This window comes from Akanthomyces muscarius (genome assembly GCF_028009165.1).
Source record: "Akanthomyces muscarius strain Ve6 chromosome Unknown contig_15, whole genome shotgun sequence".
NCBI lineage: Eukaryota > Fungi > Ascomycota > Sordariomycetes > Hypocreales > Cordycipitaceae > Akanthomyces > Akanthomyces muscarius.
Genome location: NW_026611615.1, coordinates 749,302 through 776,220, shown reverse-complemented (window position 1 = coordinate 776,220; position 26,919 = coordinate 749,302). Strand labels below are relative to the sequence as shown.

The window sequence follows — 26,919 nt, the reverse complement described above, 5'->3', positions numbered from 1 at the left end:
GAAATGGGCTACGGAGTAGTAACACAAAATGGCAAAAGAGATGCTCATTCTTTAGTAGTTTTCCCACAGTTGTAATCATGCGATGGCAAATTTGCCACTTAAGTGGTAAACTTCCCGGCCTGCCTCTTCAGGAAGGTCACTAGCTTCCCATTGTTACCATCCGTTACTACCATCCACACAGATAACGGAGACATGATCAAGATTTGTACGTAAGAAGTATTGCGATCGACAAGTCTCTTTGGAGCTCGATTGCAAAAAAAAAAATTGGTCGTCGACTTCGGCAAAGAACAAACGGTTTCGCAGGCTATAATACTCCGTCTCCTGGACTTTTAGAAGTAGGACCTCTTAGTCGTATAACTAGCAGCACGAGCGGTATCCGCAGAACCTTTGGAATTACACGTTTACTAGTTGGTGGGTGCGTGGCAGCCAAGCACACCAAGGCCGAGTTACAGGTTTGCAGGGGCCGATGCGGGGCATCTGCCTCTAGGGTGCGGCTAGTCTCGCAAAACAAAGAGCTTTGCTGTGGAAGTGTATCGTGTGTGCTGCGACATTCTTCAACTACATTGAGAAAGTGGCATTGCATATTGAGATCTCAAATCGTCGATGAGACTACCCCTCGACTGAAGGCGGAGCGTTGGCAGTTTAAAGCTGATACGTATACTGGGCTTACATGCTTTCACGTCGATGGTCAATTTCTGAACCTGTTTTACTAGGATACCAGCCAACGATGATATGGAGAGGAATTATCTGTATGCAGATTGTATTATTTGCTTTGCATCATAATTATTTAAATAATGAGCCCTTCGGCCAGCTATCCCATTGTCGTTTTAGACCACGGCTGTCTTGACAGGTGCAAATGTGTCTTGGTTGTAGACGCCAGCGCGGGAGTAGACATCCTTGTACTTTTGTACGACATAGTCCTCGACACTCACAGGGGCATATTTCTCGTCGTCAGATTTGGCACGGCATTTGTCCAAGCATTTGATGATGAAGTCTGGGTTGCCGTTATAGTTGAACGGAATACTGTATCGCTCAGTTCCCGAACGGTTGATGACACGATGGACGTTGGAGATGTAGACATCATTTGTCCACTGCTCGAATAGGTTGCCCATGTTCACAACGTAAGCGCCCTCAACGGGGGGACAGGGATACCAGTCTTTGGCCTCATCGTCCCAGACCTCAAGGCCCGCTACGTCGCCTTGGAGGAGTAGCGTAATAACACCAAAGTCTCGGTGTGCACCGATTCCTATAATTTGTTAGCCAAGAGCAGTTATTTTTGCCACTTGCCGGTACTACATATGACTCCTTAGCTGAACTCCTTAGCTGAACTAACCTCGTTGCAGCGCGTGCGCATCAGGCGGCTGAGGGGGGTAGTGAAGCATCTTGTAGAAGCACATAGGATCCTTGCAGAACTCATCAAAGTAGCTCGCATCGTACCCAAGACTCATAGATGTGGCGCGAAGTACTTCCTCTGTAAGCTTGGTAATTTGATCCAAATAGTCCATGCAGATTTTGCGAAAGGGCTCCCCGAGAGATTCGGGCCAGACGTTCGGGCCATGAGCGAACTTTTCAGCCTTCACTTGCGGGTGGTCCAAAGGCAGATCACGGGAAACGTAATAGCCTTCCTTCAGATCAGGTCGCGTATTGGCTTCGATCATTTGGCCATGCATAACCTCGTAGCCACGGTTGTACTTGTTCTATATTACCGAGTTAGACTATTGTGGTGAGGAGGAACACTGGGAGCTCCTAGAGCCTACCTTGGATTTGTCCAGTTTCATCTTCTCACCCTTGTCGAGAGCAAAGAACTCTTTGGATGCCTTCATGATGTCTCTCTGAAGCTGCAGAGTAATACCATGATTGACGATTTGGAAGAATCCCTGTGTGGTACAGGCCTCGTGGATTTGATCCGCGACATGTTGCATACGCTTGGCGTCGCCAGAAAGAAAGTCCGAAAAGTCAATGACGGGGGGCGACTTGAGAGAAGGCATGTTGTAAAAATTATAGTTGCCAGATGTAATGGTATAAAGAGAAAACAATGTATCTTAGATATCAGGTGATGGTTCCTGTAGATGTGTGTTGCTTTAGCCTGTGAATGGTGTTGTAAATAGAATCTGTTTCTGTGGAGGATTACCCCTTTATATAGTTCTATCAGTCGAACATAAGAGCCTTCATGCGCTGCATGGCAGTAAGCAATGCGCAAAGCCCTTTGAGGCTCGCGCAGTCAGCTGCTCCAGAGAGACAGCAAGACGTCTGCAGAGTTATGTCGGATTAGTCGTGGCCGATATATCCGGGGATCGCATCAGAGCAAGCATCCACCAGCCGAGAACTCTGCTCAACTTTTTTTTCTGACTGAATAGTTGCATAGGATGAGGCCGACTCACTTCCGTGAGGTAGCGTGATCGTCGCCAAGCGTTTTCCACACCAGGGTGTAAGGCTAAGAGATCTCTTCCGAGTTGCGCTGGCTAGGGTTCAGTAGCGGGGCACTTTGTCAAGCTGAATTGGGGGCTATTCTGGCATCTGAGCTCTGAAATGTGTCGATCCAAAACTCAGCTTGGACTAGTCAAGATCCCACCCCCTTGTCAGACTAGACCAGCCGGCCTCGCGCGCAGTTACCTGAAATACTTTGGCAATTTAGCCACTCTAAGAAGCATAAGCCGATTATGTCATGGTTGGTATCGCCATCTAGGCTTGCCTAGCTGATGCGGCAAGCGAGTCCCGGTAGGATTCCCGTGCATAAACGAAGGATTATGCCGGTACTTTGAGAGTTTGTGATTTCTATGATCAGCGGATGGCAAACATGCGTCATCATCGAATCCTTCGAAACAGAAGCCGAAATACGTAGCGGGACGCGAAATCATACGAATGATTGCAGATCACAGCAGATGCGTGAGGCCACAAATGGGTGTGAACAGCCATTGACATTCAATCAGGGATTGTGCTTATTGCTTATGTGTAACATTTGGTGAGCTTGGCGAGCGCGCAAGACGCACTTTCATGTATGTTCTTCTGCTACAGTTTGGCCTCATTGATTGACAAGAGTTGTAAAAAAGGGTTTACGGGGAGTCACGCGAAGGGAGCGGCATCCATTTGTGGTAGCAGGTATTAGACAACAGAACAAATTCAGCTTCAACGAGCAGGCGGTTTGATCATCGTCACCTCGTCTTTTTCTAATCTGGAGACAGGGCTTTGTATAACATACTACATAAAAACTTACGAAGAATAAAATCCCGCCATGGACCTTAACGCTGGAAAATATGGGCGTTGTCGTTGATGAGCCTTATCTGCTCCTTCCGGAACGTGTCAGGCTCTAAGTGACTCTGGCCGGGCTTGAAAACGAAGTTGTGGGGGTTTTCCTTGCCATAGACAGGCCATTCTGGCTCTAGTCCATCCCACTGGCCCTGTCGACGCCATGAGTTAGGGTCGTGGTCCACGATAAAGCTGACCCAAGAGCGACTTATAAGTTTTGCGAGCTGGAGGTAACTGTCTGGTTTTCCGGTGAATGGCAGCGGGTGAATTGGTAGGTGGTATCCTAAGCCCTTGGTGTTGTCAAAGACAAATGATACCTCATGAAAATGAGTTGGGGCCTGCTGTCCATGGGGGATGGCATCAAAGCGGTAGCAATACGCCGGCATACCAAATCGCGCAGCTGCTTCACACATAGACCTGCGAGGGGCGATGAAGACTGCATCACCAGCAAAGGTAGATGCGCGAAGATCTGCAGTGAGAATGAAAGTTATTAAATTGTACGCGGCGACAGTCTTAGTCAGTCTAAGTGAACTTACAGGTAGGACTCATGCCATCAATTCGAGGGCTTTCATAGTTCGTGCAGTTGCCATCTGGCGCGTCAGGACAAATGCTTGGCCAGTAGGTCTCGAAAAGCCGATCTGCAAGCTTGGCGGGCAGTCCGAGTTGGTAAGGGCGGCCGGTGAAGACTTGCGGGTCTGTATGCGACAGTTAGCTAGGTTCGAAGGAAGCTTAGGACTACAGAGAATGTAGTACGTTTGAGGTAGGTCAGAAAGTCTTCAGGCTTGTCCTCAAGTGGTGGGACAAACCAGTGGCCCTCGTTTGTGGTGGCGCCTGTAATAATTGGTATCCTGACAAAGCTACCTGAGCTCAGCTGTCGCGATGGATACTCGCGCAGAAAGTCACCGTCCACAATCGGAAACCACTTTTGACTTATATCGCGAGATCCGTTGAAGACAGCATTGAGCTCTTCAAGCTTCCCAGTACGCAAGCATGCAAGACTATCTGCAGCGTTGGCGCAAGTCTCCTCGGATGTCATGTCGTTGGCTGCGGCGTACTCCGGCGATGGATGCACGTGTTCTGTAACATTGTGGTACAGAGGTTGATAAAATTCAGTGCCATTGAGAGCTCGCCAAGGCTCGGGGTTTCCGCTTTGCATGATGCCAGCAGAGAAGAGGCCATCGTCGCGACCGCCGTACGCCAGCATGTGGAAGCCGACGCTATTACCACCGCAACTTTGGCCCCAAATGGTGACTTTGCGCGGGTCGCCACCAAATTGACGAGCATTTTCCTGGATCTGTATGCGACCGTTAATACGGCAGTGCTAGTGAGCTGCGCGTGAACTAAGCCTTACCCAGTGCAATGCCAAACGCTGGTCTCGAAGACCTAGATTCGTGGCGCCTTCGCCACGGATCTCATTGGAGTACAAGAACCCAAAGCCGTTCAGACGGTAGTTCAGACTAATGGCAATAAAAGGTGTACCGGCTTTTTGAGCGTTGTCAACAATCATGGACATGTTGAAGCGAAGGTCGCCGCTACCGCCCATGTAAAAGCCACCTCCGTGGATCCACACAGCAATGGGCAGAGGCTCGTCTTGAGTCCCTGCTTGATCGGCCTGAGATACATGGGGCCGAATAATGTTCAGGTACAAGCAGTCTTCTGAGAGTGGGTACCCCCAGCTGTCACCACCAAGACCGATACAATTTGGCGGATACTTGGCTGCCTCTCTCGTGCCAGTAAATGAGGTGTTGATGCTCTGTGGCAGTCTCCACCGAAGGTTTTCAACGGGCGGCTGAGCGTAGGGCACGCCCAGAAAAAAGTCTTGGTCGTAGTTGGGTGAGTAGATACCAGTGTAGGTACCATTTCGCGTATGTAGCAGAGGTGTGTCGGCATCTGCATACGCCATAGGATGCTGCGCGAGTATGTCTTCGTCATACTCGTGAAATTTATAGTGGTGATGGCTTGCCCGAGCTGCGCCCAGACAGCTTAATAGAATAACTGGTAGGTGTGCCAACATGTTTTCAAATAAAAGAAAAGGCAAATAATGTTAGAGATTGGATAGTTGCAAAAAGACAAGAGACGAGCAATTACGACGGGCGACGTGCGAGACCAGCTTGTTTCTATGCGAAAAGACGACAGTAGACGCTGCAAGGCAGGATGCATCCTTCGACGTCACTCGGCATTGCAAGCGTTTAAACTAGCCGAAAAAAAAAACAATACAGAATACCAGTAAGAAGTAGATATGCTCAGACCCGCCCTGACGAGATTATGCAGCCTGCAAAGCCCAGTGGACAACCGTAACAAGGCATGCAGCGAGCGGGCGTACAAGGAGCCGTCAATTGAAGATCACTGCCAGCCTTGGTTTACTGTAACTAGTTCAGCCACTGGAAGTCGCAGCTGGCAGTCGGGTGCGAGGGCCGCGCTAGTCTTACACCAATCCAGGGAAGAAGCAAGCAGGAATCTGACATGCGTCCGATGAGTTCAGCAAGTTTGATTGGGAAAGGATTACCAGGCCTTCATTGTACCAGTATGCGATATTTCTGCGCCGCGAAGAGCCTCGTCTACACACAATATTCGCTCCGACGCTCGGATCCGTTGAATCGGGGGGGTGGGACCCGCGCAAAGCGATCTACAACGGGAAGGCAACCCCTAACTTGTCCGTACGTCAGGCTCTGCTGAAAGCAAGCTTCAGGCCCGGTAGGTTAATGTACACCCTGCCGACTTAGCCGTTTTCGTTCGTTTGATTTCAAAGCAGGGTCCAGGACGCGAGTACAATAACGCGTTTGATGAGAACCTCGAAAAATCTTAGGCGGCCAGATCTTTTCCCAACCCTTCACTCACTTACCTTGCCAGTCTCCAGAGCTAGCTTGATCAAGGCCGCAATCCCTAGCAAAATTGTTGTCCGCCACCACATCAATTACCACTTGCTGCAGCGCGCCCAAGTTGCCACAAACACCGCAACAGCATGGACGAAAAAAGGCAAGAAAAAGGCAATAGCCAGGAGGAGCATGTCCCGACCCTGCTGCCCGACGCCAGCTCAGAAGAAAAAGACACGTCTAGCGATGACCATGTTTTCGTCCCACCTGACGGCGGCTTGACTGCCTGGCTACAGGTGCTCGCGATGCTGTTGATTAGTATGGTCTCATGGGGCTCTCCCTCGGCATTTGGCGTATACCAGCTTTACTACAAGGACACTCTGAAGATCTCGCAATCGCAAGTCTCGTGGATTGGCTCCATCCAGTTCCTCCTCACCTACGGCATGTGCACTGTGTCTGGTCGGCTTGCAGACGCTGGCTACATCCACTCCACTGTTGCCGCTGGAGCGTTCCTCGTGGTGCTGGGAACCTTCATGACGAGTCTTGGCAGCCAGTACTGGCACTTTCTTTTGTCCCAGGGCTTGTGTGTCGGCTTTGGCCTTGGTACGATGTTCATGCCGCCTCTGGCTGTGGCAACTTCCTACTTCGACAAGCGGCGCACAATGGCCGTTACTTGTGCGGCCACGGGGACTGGTATTGGTGGTGTCGTATTCCCCGCCATCATTCAGTACTTGATTCCCAAAGTTGGTTTTCCGTGGGCGGTTCGCGTTTCTGCTTTCGTCGCGCTGGTTGCCACTGGAACAGCCCTGTTGTTGCTTCGACCTCGCCTGAAACCTCGCAGATCTGGCCCTCTTGTTGAATGGTCTGCTTTTACCGAGAAACCGTACCTCTTCTTCGCGATTGGAGCATTTATGCTTTATTGGGCCCTTTTCTTTGCTTCTTTCTACGTATGTTTGATCCGTCCCTCTTTTTTGGTACGACTTTGCTAACATACGGTGCGCACTGAAGATCAACAGCTTTGCTCGAAATATTCTTGGTTTTTCCACAGAGGATTCGATTCAGCTTCTCCTCATTTCTAATGGCATGAGCGTTCCTGCTCGCCCGCTGATTGGCTTCGTTGCCAATCAGCATGTTGGCGCCATGAACACGTACATTGTCGTGACGGTGGTTTTTGCCAGCCTCATGCTGACTTGGATCGCCGTTCACGATCGGGTGGGGATGTATATTTTCACAGTATTTTTTGGCCTCGCCAATGGATTATGCCAGGGCATGTTTCTTGGCGCTCTCGCAAGCCTCACTCAGGATGCAACAAAGATGGGTAGCCGGTCAGGAACTGTCCATACCATCGTGGCATTTGCTACACTAGCTGGGCCACCTGTAAGTTCTTCCACCAAACAGCTCCATTTAATGGGTTCCCGACTAATCAGGGACTTTTTGTGGACGAAGACGGCGGGTGCCATTATTGATCGCTCCGGTGGTAAATATACAAATGCTCAGATATGGGGGGGCTTGATGATTTTTGTTGCGGCAGCCTTTTTTACTGCTTCGCGTCTCTCTAAGACGGGGCCAGTTCTTCGCGTGAAGATATGAAGTGTTACAGGTTTGCTAGTTATGAGGCACTTCATCTAAACGCAGTATACCTAAGCTCTGCAATGCAATAGGATAATCCGTCAGCTCAGAGAGACTGCTTAAACAAGTTGTTATTCTGCATCACTCCTAAGCTTCGTCTCGCACGCCATGGATGAGCTTAAGTTTGGTGCCGACTCATTTGCAGCCAGCCCCACGGTTCGCTCATGGCATCCCTTGAAGCCTTGTTAAGGGTTCGCGTGCACCCGAGAACTAGGGAGCATAGCAGCGCCACATGTTCAGAGTGCCGTCCCTCATACTCAAGCGGCTGCAGCTATGGCGTGATGTCAGTAGTCGTCGCATTTTTTCCATGGCAAGGCTTTCGGGCTACCCCACGACGCATCTTGGTGGGTACAATCATTCATCAAGTCAGACACTACGATAGCCTCGCGCTATTCCTCAGAAGTGTGTAAATAGCGAAAGGCGCGGGGTGCGATTATCACCAGAATATCGGGGGTCGCAAATCGGCAGCATCCTCACTAGCGGTAATGAGACGAGAGGACTGAGCGACTGCCGATGTCCGAACGGACCCTGCCTCAACACTAACGCGGTCATCATGCATCCAAAACCTGAATCCCCCTAATTATGTGACAAGTGGTTTCCGCCAGGCAAGCATTGAAGAAGCGCTGACTAGTAGGGGTTGCGAGAAGTTCGTATGGACACCACACCAAGCATGCAATGGATTTAGACGAGGAAAGTTACAGAACCGCGACGAAATGCAGCGTTGATCTTACATCTCGGCAAAATGCTTGCCGTGTAGATCAGATTACTGGTTCTGACACGATTGATGATCATGATGGCATCCTTCGGCGTTATTCATTTCCAACTCGGGTCGTAAGCTCGCCGTGTCCCGAGATGCGTACTAAAAACTACTGAGGAATGTCTCAAAGCCCTTATTTGAGCTGCTTCTTCGACTTTTCACAACTCCACAGCATCTTCTTTCGGCTGTTCGCACGTGGCTGAATGCTCATTGACTACTTTTTACATTCTCAATTGGATTCTCAATTGCATTCTCAATTACATCTTTGACTCAAGCAGTTTGGACTTCAAGATGAACATCGGAATCGTTGGCGCAGGTATTTCCGGGCTGTACACCGGTTTGCTTTTACAACGCGAGGGTCATAAAGTGACCATCTTTGAAGCCTCGGACCGTGTAGGTGGCCGCATCTACACATATCGGTTTCCATTACAGAGGAGATTCGAAAGCGGTGTATCTGAAGAGGACGTATCTGCACACGGTAGATCTGAGTTGGACACTTCCAGCGGTGCCTACTTTGAGGCCGGAGCGATGCGCATCCCGCGTTCATCGCTGCATTCTCAAGTCTTTGACTTGGTCCGCTATCTCAACACCTATGGCCCAGCTGAGAAAAAAGTCGAGCTGATCCCCTACATTCTCGATCATGAGAATAATCTTTCATTTTTCCAGAACAAGAAAGGCAGGCTACAGGATACTCGATGGGCCGCCAAAGCAGGACTACCGGAGCAATTTCACGGCAACTCGGCGCAGGAGCTCCTGGGCAGCGTCGTCTTGCCGTGGCTCACTAAGCTGCGTACCAATTTTGACTCTGGTTTCGAAGAGCTGCTAAAGTACGACGAGTACTCCTTTCGCGCGTATCTGCGGCTCGTAGCCCGCTGGCCGCATGAGGTGGTTGACTTTGTTGAGCTACTTTGTTCGCAGACCAACCAGTACGATCTATCATTCACCGAAATCATCATGCAGAACCTGGATTTCGATACACAGGAGGTAAGCCTTGCCACGTTAAAAAAAAATTGACTGTTAACCTGGTCACTAATGTCATTTTCCTGTGTTTCTGTATAGTGGGCGACTGTCAAGGGTGGCATGTCCCGCATTACCGAATGCGCTGCGACCATACTTGGCTCCGACAATATCCACCTTGGCTCGCGGGTTGAGCGGATCTCGTATGTGGACGATGGCCGAGTGGAGCTTGGCATTGAGGGCGACCCAGATCAGATCGCCACCTTTGATGCGGTGGTCCTGGCGATGCCCCCGTCGGCGCTCCACACCATCGTCGACCGGCCCAAATGGTCATTCATGAAAGAGCAGTCAATCCGTGGCACGCACTTTGAGCCACTTTATAAGATTGGCCTCCATTTTCGTACAAGATTCTGGGAAAAGTCTTCCACACCCGCCCTCGGCGGTCAAAGTACTACCGATCTCCGCTTTCGCTGGATTGTCTACCCGTCGAATGACATAGGCGGAGATGGGTCTGGTGTCTTGCTCCTCTACAGCTGGATGACTGACGCTATGAAGTGGGCAGGCCTTTCACCAGAGGAACGCATCAAGATCTGCCTACATGATCTCAACAAGTTTTACGCGGATGAGCCTGATATCAATGTATATGACCAATACATTGAAGCATACGATGTCCTGTGGATGAACGAATTTTGTGGCGGTGACGCCATGTTCCTCCCAGGGCAATTCTCGCGTTACCACCACGTCGCAAAACAGCCGGAGAGAAACGTCTACTTCGCGGGCGAGCATTTGTCAAAGCACCATACATGGGTAAGTTCCTATTACCAAATTTCACACCAAAACCTCCGGTCTCTTTTATTTCGATCTGTTTTTTTCGGCTCTTCATCTGACATGTTGTACGTGACTAGATCGCTGGCGCAGTGGACTCCGCATTGAATACAACGGCTGCAATTTTGGGTAAACAAGCACAGTTCCACTCTGGTAAAGCGGTTGACAAACCTGTCACAATTATCCCGCTTGGTAGAGAGCACGTGCCTCTAGAGGAGGAATCAAGCAGAGTCATGGAAGAGAATGTGGCCCCCATGATGGACATCAGCAGCCGTCTACTGAAAGCTTTCATCATTCCCAGGCACATGAACGTGCAGTATGTTGAAGTGGCTTAGATCCAGCATGGTGCCGCCTGTAGTGTCCAGCCCTGAGGGCCTAAGGGTCTCATGTATCTCTCTGTCTCTTGCCTGCACGTCATGGCTTCAGCTAGGTATGCATTCCAGTTGGCGGCATACAAACAGCACATCGCCAACCGCTATCCAGTGTCAGAATAAAGCAAAGTTCAATTACATGCGAAGCTTGCGACGTCGCCCACAGAGACTACTTCGGCATGGACAAGGGCAAGTCAAACAGGGCTCTCGCCCAATTAGTATGGCGCCCCCAACGGGGTCACTTACAGCTACATCGCTGCATGGTTTTCATTAACCCTTCTACGTTTGAGAACTCTCCTCGCAATCATTCATTTGTCTATCGCATTATTGTGACCAATTCTCTTCTCCATTAGATTGCAATAAGAGGCGAACTGAAAGCCACCTTAGAAAGTACTGTAATAGGTGATCAGTAGCTTTCAGCGCCGGTTTCGCCAGGTAGCGGTGTGCGACGGCTGATTCATAGCGCTCACTCACACCACGGCACACTACAGCGTCGCCACTTAGTTACAGAAACAAGCCCTAACTTACACAACACACTCACGGCGGCACGTTGCGTAGCTAGGACCAACTTTGAGAATTGGCATTAATCAGCTTTGTGTTTTCTTTTTCCAAAGAACGGACAAAAGCCTCCGCTACGACGAGAAATATTCTATCCATTCCAATCGCAGAGGGATTCGTGCGTAAATCGTGACTCTCTTCAGTAACGTTAACTCTACGGCATGCAAGACGGAAAGTGAGACCGCAGTATACTGGGCCGCTGGGTCCTCATCGCGGAAGGCTAGGGGGGCAAACGACCAACTTTTGACACGAAATTAGTACTCCCTGTGTATAATTAGTTTTATTGGGGGGGACTACAACCACGCTTAACATCTTTAGTCATAAATGCGGTCTATCTACAGTGGGTCCCAGGTAATTCCGCTCGCGATAATTTCGAGAGGGGTACCGGTACCTTCCACCAGATATTTTAAACGCCTATAGCGCCACTAATAGTGTAATAAAAAACAAATTATATTAGGAATAAAGAAAGTATTAAATTCTGCGTCGATTAATATAATTAATACTTTATATACTATCCTCTATTACTATAGAGAGCCTAAATACGGTGTAGTATTGTCGAGATAAGCTAGTAAAGAAGGTTATCACTAAAATCCTCCTAGCACTCCACAGTAGCCCTTTCTAATAAATTAAATAATTTAAGCGTGTTTAGTATATTATTAAGCTTAAGATAGCAGTTAATAATTTTTTCTTTAAATAATGCCTAGACGTTCTTAATAGGGTTAAAATTAGGCGAATAAGGCGGCTAGTCTATAATATTAATACTAGTACCTAGAGCGAACTCACGTAACTAATTTTAGACTCTATAAGCTATATATATAGGAGTGTTATCCTATATGAATATATTTTCTAGTTCTAGAATTATAGGCAATTCTGACTATAGGACGTTAAGTACTAATTATAAAGAGACACTACCTTAACAGGAGAGAGGATCGCTTTATATTACGATTAAAGACGATCTCCTATACGCGCTAACTACGCCCTAAAATATTAAAGAATCACGGCCCTAGGGCGCCTTTAGCTGGACTCTATCCTTATTAAATCTCTTATCCTATGCCCTATTAGTTATTAAGTTATAGCTAATTCTCTAGAGGGTTACTAAAACGCACCTTTTAAGTAAAACACCACTTTATCTTTATATTATCACTACACACTATAAAGACCTTATTAGAAAAAGAGTAGCGTACTTAGAAAGAGATTAGCTTCCTGAGATACTCTTATATAAATCTCTAACAAATTACTATATGTCTAGTTATTAATCTAGGCCGTTAAATTACGCGCTTATAGAGGATACCCTAGCTTTTTAAGTAGCCGATTAGAGTCGTTATAGAATAACAAATATTTACCTATTCAATAAGAATTCTGTTTTAGATAAAAGGCTCTTTATTAATAATTCGTATAATACATCCTTTATCGCGTTTAGATATCTTCTTTAGCTGCCTAGGGCGGGGTCTATCCTGACCCTTAATTTAGCGTTTATAGCGTGTCGTGATACTAGAGACGCTCCCTTTTAGTACACGCTCTATACGCGCCACGTTTTCGTAAGAATAACTAATAGACCAGAGGCGCCATACCTTTCCCCTCTTATAAGGACTATAATTAGGATTTTAAGTGTATCTAGGCATCGTGGCGGGGGATAATTATAGTTACAAAGTTGAGTGTTAATTTTCTATAGGACGCGTTTTAGTACTAGTATATAATTTTGGTGTTTTGCGAGCGGAATTACCTGGACCCACTGTATGATGCTTTCGGATTCGGAAAGCGTATCGCAGGCCATAGATATCGCTGCGACGAGTCCAACTCGACCCAGATCACAGGGACAGGTTAAGCACGAGTACTAACGTCGGCCACCCACTTAGGAGCCAACCCACCTAGGAGCCACCATTATTAATTTTATACCTACTAATAAAATGCCTTATTATAACTATAAATAATATTAATTAAATATTAAATAATTATAAGGTAATAGCCTTACTATTAGAGATCTTTATATCTAATAAATTAATTATTCCTACCTCTTTTATACCTAATAATTATATATTAAGCTAATAATATACTAAATCTACCTTTATAACTATAATAAAGGATTTATTAGGATTTAGTTAAACTCTCTTTTTCCTATAAGACTTTAAGTTATCTATCTATTATTAAAGATAATTAATTTACCTTTTAGAAGTAATATTAATACTATTATATATATTAATTCCCTTCTATATCTTCTACTTAATAAAATAGTATATAGGTAATATTTTTTAGGTACACTTAAGGCTAGAAAAGAGTTACTTAACACCCTAACTATTAGATAGTGTTATAATATAAGTATAATAGCTTATTAAAGGTATTAGAGGCTTCTTTAAAGTAACTAGGTGTTATAGTGCCTCTAGAAGAAGTAAAGGACTAAGTAATAGCCTTACTATATTAATAGGCTAAAGTTTTACTACCTACTAGCTAGTAATAATATTTACTTTAATTATTCTAAGCTTTTATACCTCTAAATAACACTTTAAGAAGATCTTTTTACTAAATAGTAATAAGTTAGTAATAGTTAGATACCTATTAAGATAAGCTATATAATATCTCTTTATAAGCCTAAAAATAGCTATATTAAGAGGTTAAAGTATATAATTACTATATATTAGTAGGAATAAAATAAAAATATTATTTTAATAATATTCTTATAGAAATTTAGTTATATAATAACTTTTATAGCTATTAATAACTAATAACTTATAGTATAGTCTTTATAGCTTTATCTTTAAGATAAAGACTATTTTAAACTAATAGATAGTAATATTATTATTTATCTAGCCTTTCTTTATAGCCTTAAAGAACTAGTAAGTAAATAGCTTTAACTTATCTAAAAAGTATTACTATTAAATAGTATCTTTTTAGAAGATAACTAGTAAATTAAGCTTCCTTTTAGTAGCTAAGATATTATAATACTAAATAATACGCTTAATATATACACACTATACTACCTTTATATTATAACTATAAAAGCCTAATACCTTATAGTAGGTAGTAGAATTTTAACCTTTTTTCCCTTAATATAATATATTTTTAAAATACTATAATTAATTAATTATAAAGCCCTATATTTATAGACAGGAATTGCCCTTCTAGGTATTCTCTTTTAACCTATAATAATAACTTATTATTAAAGCCCCTACTATAACGTATAAGACATAAATTTAACCTATATAAAGTAACTTAACCTAAATTAACTTAATTCTTAAAGATCGCGATTAATTACTTAAAAACGTCTTTTATTATACTAATATTTAATATATAACCCTTATAGGAGTAATACCTTAATATTAGAGTATATAGAATATTTCTATAAGTTAGTATATAGCTTTACTTAGTATTTATATTCCTAGAATTATAGTATACTTAATAATTATACTCTAATAATAAAGCTTAAATTACTTCTTTATTACTATTTACTTCTTTAATAACCTAAATATTAAGCTATTTTTTTACTAATTTATTACTAGGCTTATCTTATTTATATTATATTAATATTAAAAAAAGATATTATATAAGACTAGAAGGTTAATATAATAAAAGAATTCCTTAATAATATTAATTAATATACTATTAATTCTCTCTATATTATAATAATAGCTTATTTACTAAGTTATAGTAGGTCTATTTCTTAGAGAGTAAGTTAGGCTTAAAGCTATAAGGTAGTACGTTTAAGTAGTATTATAGGCGTTTATTAAGAGTAGAACTCTTAATAGTGAAACTATTACTTAAATTAATTAATAGAGATTTAGACTATCTAGTTACTAGAATATCTCCTCCTTAAGTACCTATCTATCTCTTTATTATATTTCTTAGATTACTTAGATTACTTAGATTACTAGTAATCCTAAGTAATCTATTTAATAAAGATACTACCTTAGATTACTACTAGCTTACTATAATTTATAGTAATCTAGTTATATAACTTAGTATCCTAATTAGGTAACCTATAGGCGCCTACCTAGTTGCTCCTTAGGCCGCTTCCTTAGTCTGCCTTATATATATTCTAGTTTATAATATAATACTCCTCCCCTATTAGTCTTATCCTTAAGGCCACTATAACTAGCCTATCTTATCTTTTATATTTATAGGTCCTTTCTTCCTCCTATATTATTATACTTTATTATATCTAACTATATTACTAAGCCTTATTTTACTAAAACTAAATAGTGTTTAAAACTAACTACTACTATTAAAGAATTTAGAGTTATTATTATACCTTATTCTTTTTACTATTCTAAGAAGCTTTCTTATAAAATAATAGAAGGTATTTCTTATTATAAAGAATATATCTATTAAGGTCGTTCTTATAATAGCTTAAGGGTACTAGTATCTTCTTTTAATTAGATTATTTTAGAATCCTAACATTTATATTATAAAAAGGAGGAGGCTACTACTCTTCTTTAATGTCTTTAGTGAGAATCTTCTAAAATGCTAGCTAAACTAGAGTATCTATAAAAATAATATAAGTCTCTTATAACTTATAGTTCTATTATAGTTAAGTATAGTCTTTAGTTACTAGATAAACTTAATAAGTCTAAATAAGCTAAGTTAGAGGCTATAATAAAGGTGTAGTCTTTTAGCTATATAGATATAGTAGACTAGAATATTATTTTCTTAGATTTATTATAGATACCTAAAAAGGAACTTAATAAGTAGAATATTACTTATTAAACTATTAAAGTAGGTCTAAATAACCTATAAGGTTCTTAATAGGTTCTTAGGTGTTCTTAGAGTTTAGGTATCCTTTTTATTTAATAAGATATTCGCGTTTTTTATAGTTTCCTTATATTTTAAGTATTTATTTAATTTTATATATATTATTATTTTCTATAATAATATTTATAGTAATTATAATATTATTTAGTGCTTTTTTAAGTAGTAAGATATAGAATATAAGATAGATCCTTATTTTATTAGGTAATAATAGTTTATAGTTAGTATTTAATATTTTTTATTTAATAAAGAATAGTCTAATTTTCTTCTAATTAAGTTTATTACTAGGTTATTTTATTTTAATATTTTTATATATAAGGTAGACTTTATATCCCTCCTTTAAGATTAGTACTAGTAATCTCTTTTTATTTATATAGTATTTTATATAGTTTTATAAAAATATCTATTTTTATTATAAGTGTTTTTATATATCTATAATTATTACTATATATATTATAACTACTAGTATATTTATATTCTATATTATATATATTTTAATAATAGGGTTAAATCTATAATTTACTTTAAATAGTAATATTTTTATATTATTAATTTTAAAGCTATTATAAGCCTATTATATAAGTAATAGCTATTCTACCTAATTATCTTATTAGTAGTTAATATAGCTTTATAGATATTATTTTAGTACTTAGTTTAAGATCTTAGTCTAACTATCTAACTATAAATAGAATATTATAAATAAGCTTTATTTAATCTTTATTATTTCTATAAGGCATTTCTAGAAGTTTAATATAAATAATTTATTATAATTTAATATAAGTTTTATTAGTAATCTATATTAAGTAATAACTATTTTAAAGAATATATATACTAGGTTTTTAGTATTATTAGATTCTATATAAAGAATATAGTAGGTATACTTTATAAGTTTATTAATAATAACTAAGATACTATTATAGTATACTTTTATTATAGGTTTTTTAGACTTTAGTAGCTTAATAATAAAGTCTATAATAATAGTTTACTATACTCTTTTAGATAGTAATATTAGTTATAGTTTACTATAAGGTATATATTATACTAACTTTACTTTATTATAAATATTATATTTTCTAATAATTTCTTATATAATCTTCCTACTCTTAGGGAAGTTATATAATCTTTATAGTTAACTAATTATTTTTATAACACCTTAGTATCTATATAGTAAGTATATATATATTTCTTCTATAAGCTATTTTTATAATATAGTTAAGATATATAGTTAATTATTATAAAAATAGTTATTTTCTTTCTATATAAGAAATAAGGTTAATCTCTAAGTATTAATTAAATAGTCTTTTTAAATTCTTAACTTAATTCTTTATAGTTAGATATTATCTAGTTATACTTACTAAGTTATATTAATTTCTTAAGTGCCTAGTATAAGGTTCCTATTTTTAGTTTAATATAGTAAGGGTATATTATCTACTTACTATTCTATCTTTAAATCCTCTTTTTAGCTAAGTATATCTACTCTTCTATTTTTAGATCCTTTATAGTATATAATTTTAAAATTATAATTTATAAGAGTTTTATACTATCTAATCTATTATTTATTTAGATCTTTTATAGTTATAAAGGAGGTTAGGTTCTTATAGTTAGTATAGACCTTAACCTTATAGTTCACTCCTTTTAGATAATACTTCTATTCCTTAAAGGCTTTAATAATAGCTATAAGTTTTTTATTATATATATTATAGTTTAGTTCTAGTTTATAAAGTTTCTTTAAAAAGAATATAACTAAGTAAAGTTAGTCTTTATTATCTTATTATCTAAGTTATCTACTAAACGTATAGTTAGAGGTATTAGTTTTAACTTTAAAGGGTTTATTAGGATTAGCTATAAGTAGAACTAGCTTATCTAGGATTTTTTCCTTTAGCTTCTAGAAGGTGTTAGCTTTTTTATCTATCTATTAGAATTTATTATCCTTCTTTATAAGGTTAGTAAAAGGAATTATAATTTCTCTAAATCTATAAATAAAGCGTTAATAGAAGTTTATAAATCTAAAAAATCCCCTTACTTCTCTAATATTAGTTAGTATAAGCTAGTTCTAAATATCTTTAATCTTAGATAGACTTATTCTAATTTATCTTAGTATAATTTTATATCTTAGGAATTTAACTTTATATTAATAAAATTTACTCTTAGTTACCTTAATAAGGAGCTTATTATCTTATAATATCTATAATACTTTATATATATATTTCTTATATTCTTTAAGTATATTAGAGAATATAAGAATATTATTAAGATAGATAATAACAAATTTATTAAGCTATTTCTATAAAATGTTATTAATTATAATTTAAAATATTATAGGTATATTAATAAGACTAAATAGTATTATAAGATACTTAAAGTGTCCTCTTATAGTTTAAAAGGCGGTTTTCTACTTATAACCCTTAGTTATATAAATTAGATTATAAGCTTCTTTTAGGTTAAAAGTAGTAAACTATTTAGCTTATCTAAGTTTATCTTATATCTTTATAATAAGTAGTAATAGATATTAGTTCTTAATTATAATCTTATTAAGTTACTAATAGTTAATATATAGTTATAGCTTTCTATTTTTCTTTAGTACCTATAAGATTAGGTATCCTATTAGGGACTCTAATAGTTATATATATCCCTTTTATAATATCTTATTTAGATACTCTTTAAGAGCTTTATCTTATATAAAGTTCTAAAGATATATTTTATTAAATATTAGTTTAGTACTAAGCTAGAGCTTAATCTTATAGTCTTAATATAAATACTCTAATAGTCTTATTTCTAGCTCTTTACTAAATAGTTTATTATACTTTAAGTATTTTTTAGGAATCTCTATTATACTAACTTTAAACTCTTTAATAATTATATATATTCCTAAAAGCCTATCTTAATTTAATTAAGGTACTCTTTATAAGCTACTCTTATTATTATAATTATATCCTAGTAAATCCTATTAGAGTTAGCCTATTTTCTAGTTAACTTAGGGATTACTTACTTATAACTAAGATATCCCTAATATAATATTATATTTTAAGATTACTATAATATCTAAGGTAATATAGTATTTTATATCTTATATATTAATTAAAAGTTATACTACTTCTATATTAACTACTTTTTAGCTAAATTTTACTATATATCCTTTTATAGTTATAAGTTAGTAAGGCTTATCTTTTATAGTCTAAGATAATTATAGTTTATTAATAAGATTTAGTAAGATAAAGTTTCCTTATACTCTATTATTAATTATTATTTAGATCTTTCTTCTTATAATTTTTATAGTAATTATAACATATATAGTATTACTAATATTTATAATATATAAAGACCTATTAGATCTCTATTAAGGAATTAGTCTTAATTATAATAATAGCTATTATTTCCTAATTCTTATTTAGTATCTTCCTCTTATTAGTCTATTTTTTAGAATATCTTAAAGATAGTTAGTTTTCTTTTATTAGAGTTTTAGTAATAGTTAAGTTATCTACCCTTTATATTAATTAAGTATAGGTTAAATACACTTCTTATCCTTATACTATTTCCTCTATCCTTATAGTATAAGGTTATAATATAGATAGTATAGGCGTTTTTATCCTTAATATAGTATATTTAGGTATTAATTTTAAAAGAGATTAGTAACTCTCTATATTCCTTAATTATCTAGTATTAAAGTTCTTTTTTAGTAAAAGGTCTACTATATATATTACTATTAAGGAACTATTAATATTTAATTTTCTTCTAAAGGTAGTATTTATAGTTATTAAATAGGTAAAAGGCTTATAAGATTATTATATAGTTATAGTATATTATACTTACCTTAGGTGTCTTAGGGTTAACTCTTAAAATTAGTAATTTTCTTATCTTAGTATCTATTAGGATAGCTATAAGTATAATAGGGTCTAAGATATTAGTTCCTTAGATAAGAACTAGTTTAAGTTATCTATTTTAATAGTAAAAGTATCCTTTAATTATATATTATTTAATTAGCTCTAAAGGTGTTATAAGAATATAGTTAAATACTTCCTTTATATTTAAAGTAATAAGTGTAAGTTTATTATCCTTATTAAGTACTAGTTAGGTTCTAAATTCCTAATCTTTATTTAAGTTAGTATTATCTACTAAATAGTAATAGCGTTTAGGCTTAAAGATATATTCTTTACTATTTACTATACTAAGGTTTTAAGTAAGTAAGTCTTTATAGTTAGCTATATAGAGTTTTTATCCTTCTCCTATAGGTTTCTATTATTTCTTTAAGGCACGACACTTATTAGTAAAGTGTCTAGTCTTATTATAGTTATAATAAGTTTTACTTTTTTCTTTATTTATAGCGTCTAACTTTATTAGGCTTAGGTAAACACTATAAGCTATAAATCTGTCTTATTATTATTTTGTGTTTAGTTAGTATTATTAGGTTTATAGTTTAGCGTTTCTTTACGCCTATCCTCCTTTCTTAAGGCGTCTAGTATAATTTTAATTATTAATTTTAATTACTATTTCTATAAATATATTAAAAGAATCTAATTAATCTATTTTATATAGGTTATCTTTTATATCTTTTTAAAGTCTATTATAGAAGAGTTCTATCTAACTTTTATTATTCTATTTAAGTTTAGTAGTAATTTATTAGAACTTATATATAAAGTGTTAAGTAGAACTAGTTTATCTTAAGGTCTTAAGTTTATATATAACAGTTTAGATTTCGTCTAGGTCTTTAAATATAATAGTTAGGGCTTCTTTAAAGTTTATATAGTAAGTAAAGATTTAAGTAGTTTTATCTTTAAGGGTTTTATTATTAAGATAGTCCCTAAGAGTTAGCTCCTACTATTCTATCGCCTTACTAATAAGAAGGTTTCTAATATAAAGTATCTAAGTAGTAGGGTTAGAGATAGTAGTGTTAACTTAAAGGTAGGCCTTAGCTTAAGTTAGGAATATATATATATCTCCTTTAGTGCTATTAAATAGTTTAGGTTTAGGGAACTTAAGGAGTGTAAGGGTTACTAAGTTATTCGCCTATATAGATTAGATCTAGGCAGTAAGGGCTTTAATTTACTACCTTATCTACGCTATATACTAGGCAGGGTTAGTAGTGCTTCTACTTATAGTAGATATTATAAAGGTTAACTACTTAAAGTTTTAAGGGTAACTTACTAAATAGGATTAATTAAAATATAATAATAGCTTATTTACTAAGTTATAGTAGGTCTGTTTCTTAGAGAGTAAGTTAGGCTTAAAACTATAAGGTAGCATATTTAAGTAGTATTATAAGCGTTTATTAAGAGTAGAACTCTTAATAGTAAAACTATTACTTAGATTAATTAATAAAGATCTAGACTACCTAGCTACTAGAATACCTCCTCTTTAAGTACCTATCTATCTCTCTATTATATTTCTTAGATCACTTAGATTACTAGTAATCCTAAGTAATCTATCTAATAAAGATACTACCTTAGATCACTACTAGCTTACTGTGATTTACGGTAATCTAGTCACGTGATTTAGTAACCTAATTAGGCGACTTATAGGCGCCCGCCTAGTCGCTCCTTAGGCCGCTTCCCTGGTCTGCCTTACGTGCATTCTAGTTCGTAATATATATTAAGTCTCCTACCTCTTAGAGTCTTAATTTCTAGATTTTAATAGAGGAATCTTTATAGTTAGTTTTTACTAAGTAGTTTAGTATTACTATTAAGATATACTACTCTTTTTATTATCTCTTAGACCTAGTTATAAGTTAGAAAGAGGCCTACCTTATCTTAAAGTAAGATCTAACTATAAAGATATCTCTTTTAAGTATTAAAAAGGCGTTATATTTACTTAAATATATCCTTTTTAACCTATTTTCCCTTTAACTAGCTACTAAGTGTTTATTTAAAGATTCCCTAATATCTTCTAGTTTCATATTAGCTTATACTACTAATAATATCTTAAATTATATTTTAAAGGTCTTTTTTAGTATATTTAGTATTTATAATAGTCCTATTTAAAAGGAATTAAATAATAATAATATTTATATAAGTTATCACAGTTATTATAAGAAGGTGATAGGGCTGGACGCGACGCGTGAGAGTGGCTCCCAGGTGGGTTGGCTCCTAAGTGGGTGGCCGACGTTAGTGATCCCGCCATAGCACCAAAACGCTACATTAGCAGCAGCGAGGCTGCTGCGCGAAGAGCATAACTTCAATTGAGAAAAGTGAGCGAATTAAGGAACCAAAGATATCGCAGTCAGATTGGACCGAGAGAGACATTATCAATCGCAGAGCGTGTGTACACTCTACAGCACATGCATCTCACAGCATTAAGTCCAAACCCAGCATTCAAGATGTATTCGAGGCTACCAGCAGATCACTATGGTTGCAGGATGATATAATTGAATCCCTAGATTAACTGGAATAATCTACATTTTGCATTTTGCCAAATACAATTCTGATTATTGTTTATTGGAGTTAATGTAACATTCTTCCCACAACATTTCTTAGGTTTACAAGGTATGCCTAGAAGAATTGGAGATTATCCTGATGCTTTTGCAGGATGAAATTTAATCAGTAGTGTTGGATCTATAGCAAGTGTAGTTGCCGCTTGATTATTCTTATATATTGTTTACAGACAATTATTAGATGGTAAAGTTGCAAGTAGAAATCCTTGATTAATACCAGGATTCTATACTGATATTTTACAAAGTAATTTAAACAGATCTTATAGTAGTTAAGATTGAGAATTGTTAAATCCACCGAAGCCTTATGCTGAATTATAGCCCTTGGGATGCAAATTGTACTTCGCCTTGAATATGACCGGCTTCTGGAAGTTGGTGGCTAAGGCGTTCGCGACTAAGCTAAATCGCTATTTAGTGCATTCAACTCAACTACGTATTTCACCTCCTGGTTAAATCACCTTGCTCATACGCCGCCGGATATTTTCCTTTGTATTGATCAACCCTATAGCCACGATTGGCTTGTGGCTGGCGACGCTGACCTGGCCAAAAATTAGTCATAGTGCTTCAGAGCCAGGTCTATGTTTTGCCATGTCTTGCGAGGCAAGGCCGCGGTAGCCCAAAGATTGCCTGCCCAGTCTTTCCCAAGAAGATAAATACAATCTGGGCCACAACCCAGGCGGTTATTCATGATGTGGTAGTACAGACATGTCATAGTTCCAGGCGGGGTGTCTCCCGACGTGCTGTGCTCCGTCAGTGCCGCGGCCTCAAAGTTGACGGTGCCTAGGAGGTCCTCCTCGAGGAAGCTATTACACACAATGACATGTGCATCTCGTGGACCATAAAAGAGTTTGAATGTGCCACCATTTTGTGTTGCGCGACGATAAATTCGCAGAAAACTCAGATATTGTTGTTCAGTAGACTGCTCGCGCATGTGGCGGGCATTCTCCCTTACCAGGACACCGAGTCCGCTGCCACTCGCAGCCTTGCCTGTCAGGAATGAAAAGGCATATCCAGTCATATTTTGGACATTGACTCCGCTGGCGTTTTCTTGCCGTATCGATGACAGCAGCTGCCTACCCTTCAGAAAGTTGACCAAGGTGATGGGCCTGTGACTATAGACTGTGGAAGCGGCAAGTCTCGCGAAGTATGCTAGAAGCACCGATTCGTCTTCGTAAGGTCTGTCCCCGCTGCCAACCACTTCCAGCGACGTATCGGAGGAGATCTCATCGCGACATGCCAGCTGTAGCTTGTTTAGTGCCTTTTTGGGGAGGAAGACAGTCTTCACTTCCCGAGGGGTCCAGAACAGGCTCCAGACAAACCGCAGGAGAAACAATACGAGGTTCATCCCAATCAAACGGCATTTTTGAACGACCCATTCCTCCTCCGGAGCAGCGAAATCGTTGTTTTCGGCCTGCAAGAGCACATCCTCTTTCGTGCCTAGAAGCCGCGGGACTTCACTCTCCCTGCCCTCCACCATGAGCGACCACGCGCGCAGGAAGTCGCCGAAACCCTGTCCGCCCATGACTGAGTGTGGCCAGCCAATACTGACGAGTGTTGCGTCCTGGAATGAGACAATGTGTAGAGACATTTGCGGCACGTCACGGTCCATCATCTGATCAAAGGTTTTTGGTGCATCTTGCGCGACCCCCAGCTCGATTAAGTTGTACTGGTTCGGCTGCACACTGATGCCCTCTGTTGGGAATGGCAGCTTGCTGGCGAGTTCATGATCCGCAACAAGTGTATCGGTCAGGTCGTCGTGCGAGAATCTCACCGGCGGTCTCTCGATGGAAAACTTCTGCGGTACGTGAATTTCCAATTTTCCGTCGGACTAGACGATAATAAGCATGGTACTGCACAAGAAGCGTGCCTGGACAATGGCAACTCACCCGACACCGTACTCGTCCTCCAAGCTTCCGCCAATCACTCTTCTCCAACAACCGTGCCAAGGCGGTATGCAGCTTATAAGCGTCAAGCACATGGTCAAATCGGAGCGTGCAAACCATGATGAGTTTCCGAAAATTGAAATCTTGCAAGTGGATTGGGTATACATCGTCTTCCTCCACGGTACCTTTTGTGCCGGCTGACTGCCGATGTTGGCTAGCGCAAAATGAAGCCTTTTCCATGTTTATCTTAGTCGCCAGTAACTGGAAATGACTGATATAGCTTCCTGTGCCAAACTAGTGCATGGCGCGTCAGGCTCAGCTAGTAATGTAGGTCGAAGTTGTTTTGGGCTGACTTACAAGAGATGAGAGCAGGGGCCTCGGCGCGTAGTCAATTGAATCTGAATTTCTGGAATAATCTGTGTATAAACACGAGATTGTATCCTTCGCAAATTGGACCGTATGGAAGCGCTTTCTGAAAGCGTGTGTTCAGACGCGTCCGATGTCTCAAACAATATTAGTCTCCATTCAATCGCGACTGTTGTAAAGTTAGCCCCAACCTCAGCACGCTAGGAGTTGTAGACCTAGACAGCGACTATCACGAACTCGCGGCCGACAAGTCGAAAGGCGCCGAGAATTTATCGCATCATAAAGGCATATACTTGCATTCGTACACTTGCTTTAGGTACCCAAGCTAGCGCAAAGCACATCGACCGGACAATACGCGGAAAGGCGGCCATTACGATCGCAAGTGGCGCAGCCAATCTGTAGGACTGCGGAGACGTCGGTGTTCGATACAGCACGCCACTCTGTTCATGACTTGGACAGAGTGTAAGAAAAAAAAGTCCGCCGTCCTCGTAGGCCCCCGAGCTTGCGGAGTTGAGGAGCTTCCGACGGAAGGCAGGTCCGTGAGGTGGGCCACGACGGAGACGGAGCTGCTTCCGAACACGGAAAACAAGTCCGTAGGGACGGTCGGGCTACCCAGCGGCGATGACAAGATCTGATAATCGCTACTTACATTAGGTGTGCTAACACGCGACGGCAGCTGTCCAATCACACAAACAGGGGTAGAAGCTTGTACACTCGACGGAGATCTGCTGCTGGAGAACGTACAGCACGCATACATGGTTACGCTTTGGTCTTCTTGTTGCGGCAGAATGTGCCAAAAAAAAGCTGTTTCCGGAGCTTGCCATGGTGGGCTTCAATAAGTGGGTTTGTGCCTCGGCATAGGTCATTGATCACCGACCATAGTCTCCGTTGCAGCAGGCTGTAACTACGACGTTGAAGGATTAGAAATATCGATGCAGCGAGGCCGGCTTATAAATCCGCATTGCTGCCCTTGCCGGAAAGTTGGTGTTTAGTTCCTCGACGTCGGTAACTACCAGCAAGGTGCCCGCAAACTGTTAGCTGAGATGAAGCTTAATACCTAGCCCCTACATAAATAGCTCTGCCCCGTAATACATCATCGATACTACTTTTTGACCTCATCACTCCTTCGTCTGTTTTCTTAGGTCCTGGTTCCCTTTTTCCTTTAATATACAAATATCATTTCACAGCAGACATGGCGCCCAACAAGACCCTCATTTTCAAGCAAATCCCCAAGGGCCTGCCAGTTCCCGGTCAGGACCTTGTCGTCGAGAACCGCGACATTGACCTCGAGACCCCTCCCAAGGGCGGCCTAGTGCTCCAGGTACTCGAGGCCTCATACGACCCGTACCTCCGAGGCCGCATGCGCGAGGCCGGCAAGAAGTCGTATGCTGCCGCTTTCGAGATCAACGACCCCGTCACCAACGCCACGCTGTCTCAGGTGCTCAAGAGCGACAGCCCCAACTTCCAGGAGGGCGACATTGTGCGCGCGCACACACCCATCGCCGAGTACGCGCGTGTCGAGGACCCTGCCAAGGTGCAGGCGTACAAGATTACGAACCCGCACAAAGTCGATCTGTCGTACTTTTTGGGCCCGCTAGGCATGTCCGGCCTGACGGCATGGTCGAGTTTGTACAAGATTGGCAAGCCCAAGAAGGGTGAGACCATCTTTGTCAGTTCGGCAGCGGGCTCCGTGGGCCAGATTGTTGGCCAGATTGCCAAGCATGAGGGCTTGACCGTCATTGGCTCAGTCGGCTCAGATGAGAAGCTGGACTTTATCACTAAGGAGCTCGGTTTTGACGTTGGCTTCAACTACAAGAAGGAGAAGCCCGCCGATGCCCTGTCGCGTCTCGCCCCAGAGGGCATCGACATCTACTACGAAAATGTTGGCGGCGAGCATCTCGTGGCCGCGCTCGACAACATGAAAGTGGGCGGCAGAATTCCCGTCTGTGGCATGGTATGTGTTTCAGCAATCCTTGGTCGAAAAGGCAAAATTTCAACACAAGAAAGTAATTAGACTGACACATTTGAACAGATTAGCGGGTACAACCAAGACGCGAGCGAGCGCGCTGGCATCCAGAACCTCTTCCAACTTATTGCGAAGCAAATCCTTATGCAAGGCTTCCTTGTTGGTACACCCGGCTTCGGTCCCGACTACTTCCAGGAGCACCAGGAGAAACTGAGCTCTTGGCTGGCCGATGGCACGTTTAAGTCGAAGCTGCACTTTACCGATGGCATTGATAAGGCGGCCGAGGGCTTCGTCGACATGCTCGAGGGCAAAAACTTTGGCAAGGCCATTCTTAGAATTAAAGCTCAGAAGTAATTCGGTGACGGTCGCCGAAACGGACTACCTGTG

General features: G+C 39.9%; 7 protein-coding genes across 7 annotated transcripts; 4 read left to right on the top strand and 3 right to left on the bottom strand.

Moving 5' to 3' along the window:
* Positions 1-827: 827 nt before the first annotated feature.
* LMH87_007988 (uncharacterized protein) lies at positions 828-1,988 on the bottom strand (the record flags this gene model as incomplete). Its single annotated transcript, XM_056201858.1, has 3 exons — positions 828-1,246; positions 1,334-1,697; positions 1,758-1,988. The coding sequence occupies 3 exons, from the start codon at positions 1,986-1,988 to the stop codon at positions 828-830; spliced, it is 1,014 nt and encodes a 337-aa protein (XP_056057861.1).
* A 1,251-nt stretch (positions 1,989-3,239) lies between these two features.
* On the bottom strand, positions 3,240-5,149 carry LMH87_007987 (uncharacterized protein; the record flags this gene model as incomplete). Its single annotated transcript, XM_056201845.1, has 4 exons — positions 3,240-3,715; positions 3,783-3,941; positions 4,000-4,540; positions 4,598-5,149. The coding sequence occupies 4 exons, from the start codon at positions 5,147-5,149 to the stop codon at positions 3,240-3,242; spliced, it is 1,728 nt and encodes a 575-aa protein (XP_056057860.1).
* A 336-nt stretch (positions 5,150-5,485) lies between these two features.
* LMH87_007986 (uncharacterized protein) lies at positions 5,486-6,109 on the top strand (the record flags this gene model as incomplete). Its single annotated transcript, XM_056201832.1, has 3 exons — positions 5,486-5,651; positions 5,913-5,940; positions 6,097-6,109. 3 exons carry the CDS (start codon positions 5,486-5,488, stop codon positions 6,107-6,109), a joined length of 207 nt encoding a protein of 68 aa, XP_056057859.1.
* Positions 6,110-6,208: 99 nt separating this feature from the next.
* LMH87_007985 (uncharacterized protein) lies at positions 6,209-7,649 on the top strand (the record flags this gene model as incomplete). The annotated part of the gene is made up of 3 exons (XM_056201819.1): positions 6,209-7,006; positions 7,068-7,436; positions 7,506-7,649. The coding sequence occupies 3 exons, from the start codon at positions 6,209-6,211 to the stop codon at positions 7,647-7,649; spliced, it is 1,311 nt and encodes a 436-aa protein (XP_056057858.1).
* Positions 7,650-8,736: 1,087 nt separating this feature from the next.
* LMH87_007984 (uncharacterized protein) lies at positions 8,737-10,721 on the top strand (the record flags this gene model as incomplete). Its single annotated transcript, XM_056201808.1, has 5 exons — positions 8,737-9,429; positions 9,505-10,209; positions 10,308-10,543; positions 10,608-10,657; positions 10,711-10,721. The coding sequence occupies 5 exons, from the start codon at positions 8,737-8,739 to the stop codon at positions 10,719-10,721; spliced, it is 1,695 nt and encodes a 564-aa protein (XP_056057857.1).
* Positions 10,722-22,711: 11,990 nt separating this feature from the next.
* LMH87_007983 (uncharacterized protein) lies at positions 22,712-24,440 on the bottom strand (the record flags this gene model as incomplete). Its single annotated transcript, XM_056201797.1, has 4 exons — positions 22,712-22,716; positions 22,776-22,856; positions 23,023-24,145; positions 24,204-24,440. The coding sequence occupies 4 exons, from the start codon at positions 24,438-24,440 to the stop codon at positions 22,712-22,714; spliced, it is 1,446 nt and encodes a 481-aa protein (XP_056057856.1).
* A 1,318-nt stretch (positions 24,441-25,758) lies between these two features.
* Positions 25,759-26,886, top strand: LMH87_007982 (uncharacterized protein; the record flags this gene model as incomplete). Its single annotated transcript, XM_056201784.1, has 2 exons — positions 25,759-26,520; positions 26,599-26,886. The coding sequence occupies 2 exons, from the start codon at positions 25,759-25,761 to the stop codon at positions 26,884-26,886; spliced, it is 1,050 nt and encodes a 349-aa protein (XP_056057855.1).
* Between the last annotated feature and the right edge of the window lie 33 nt (positions 26,887-26,919).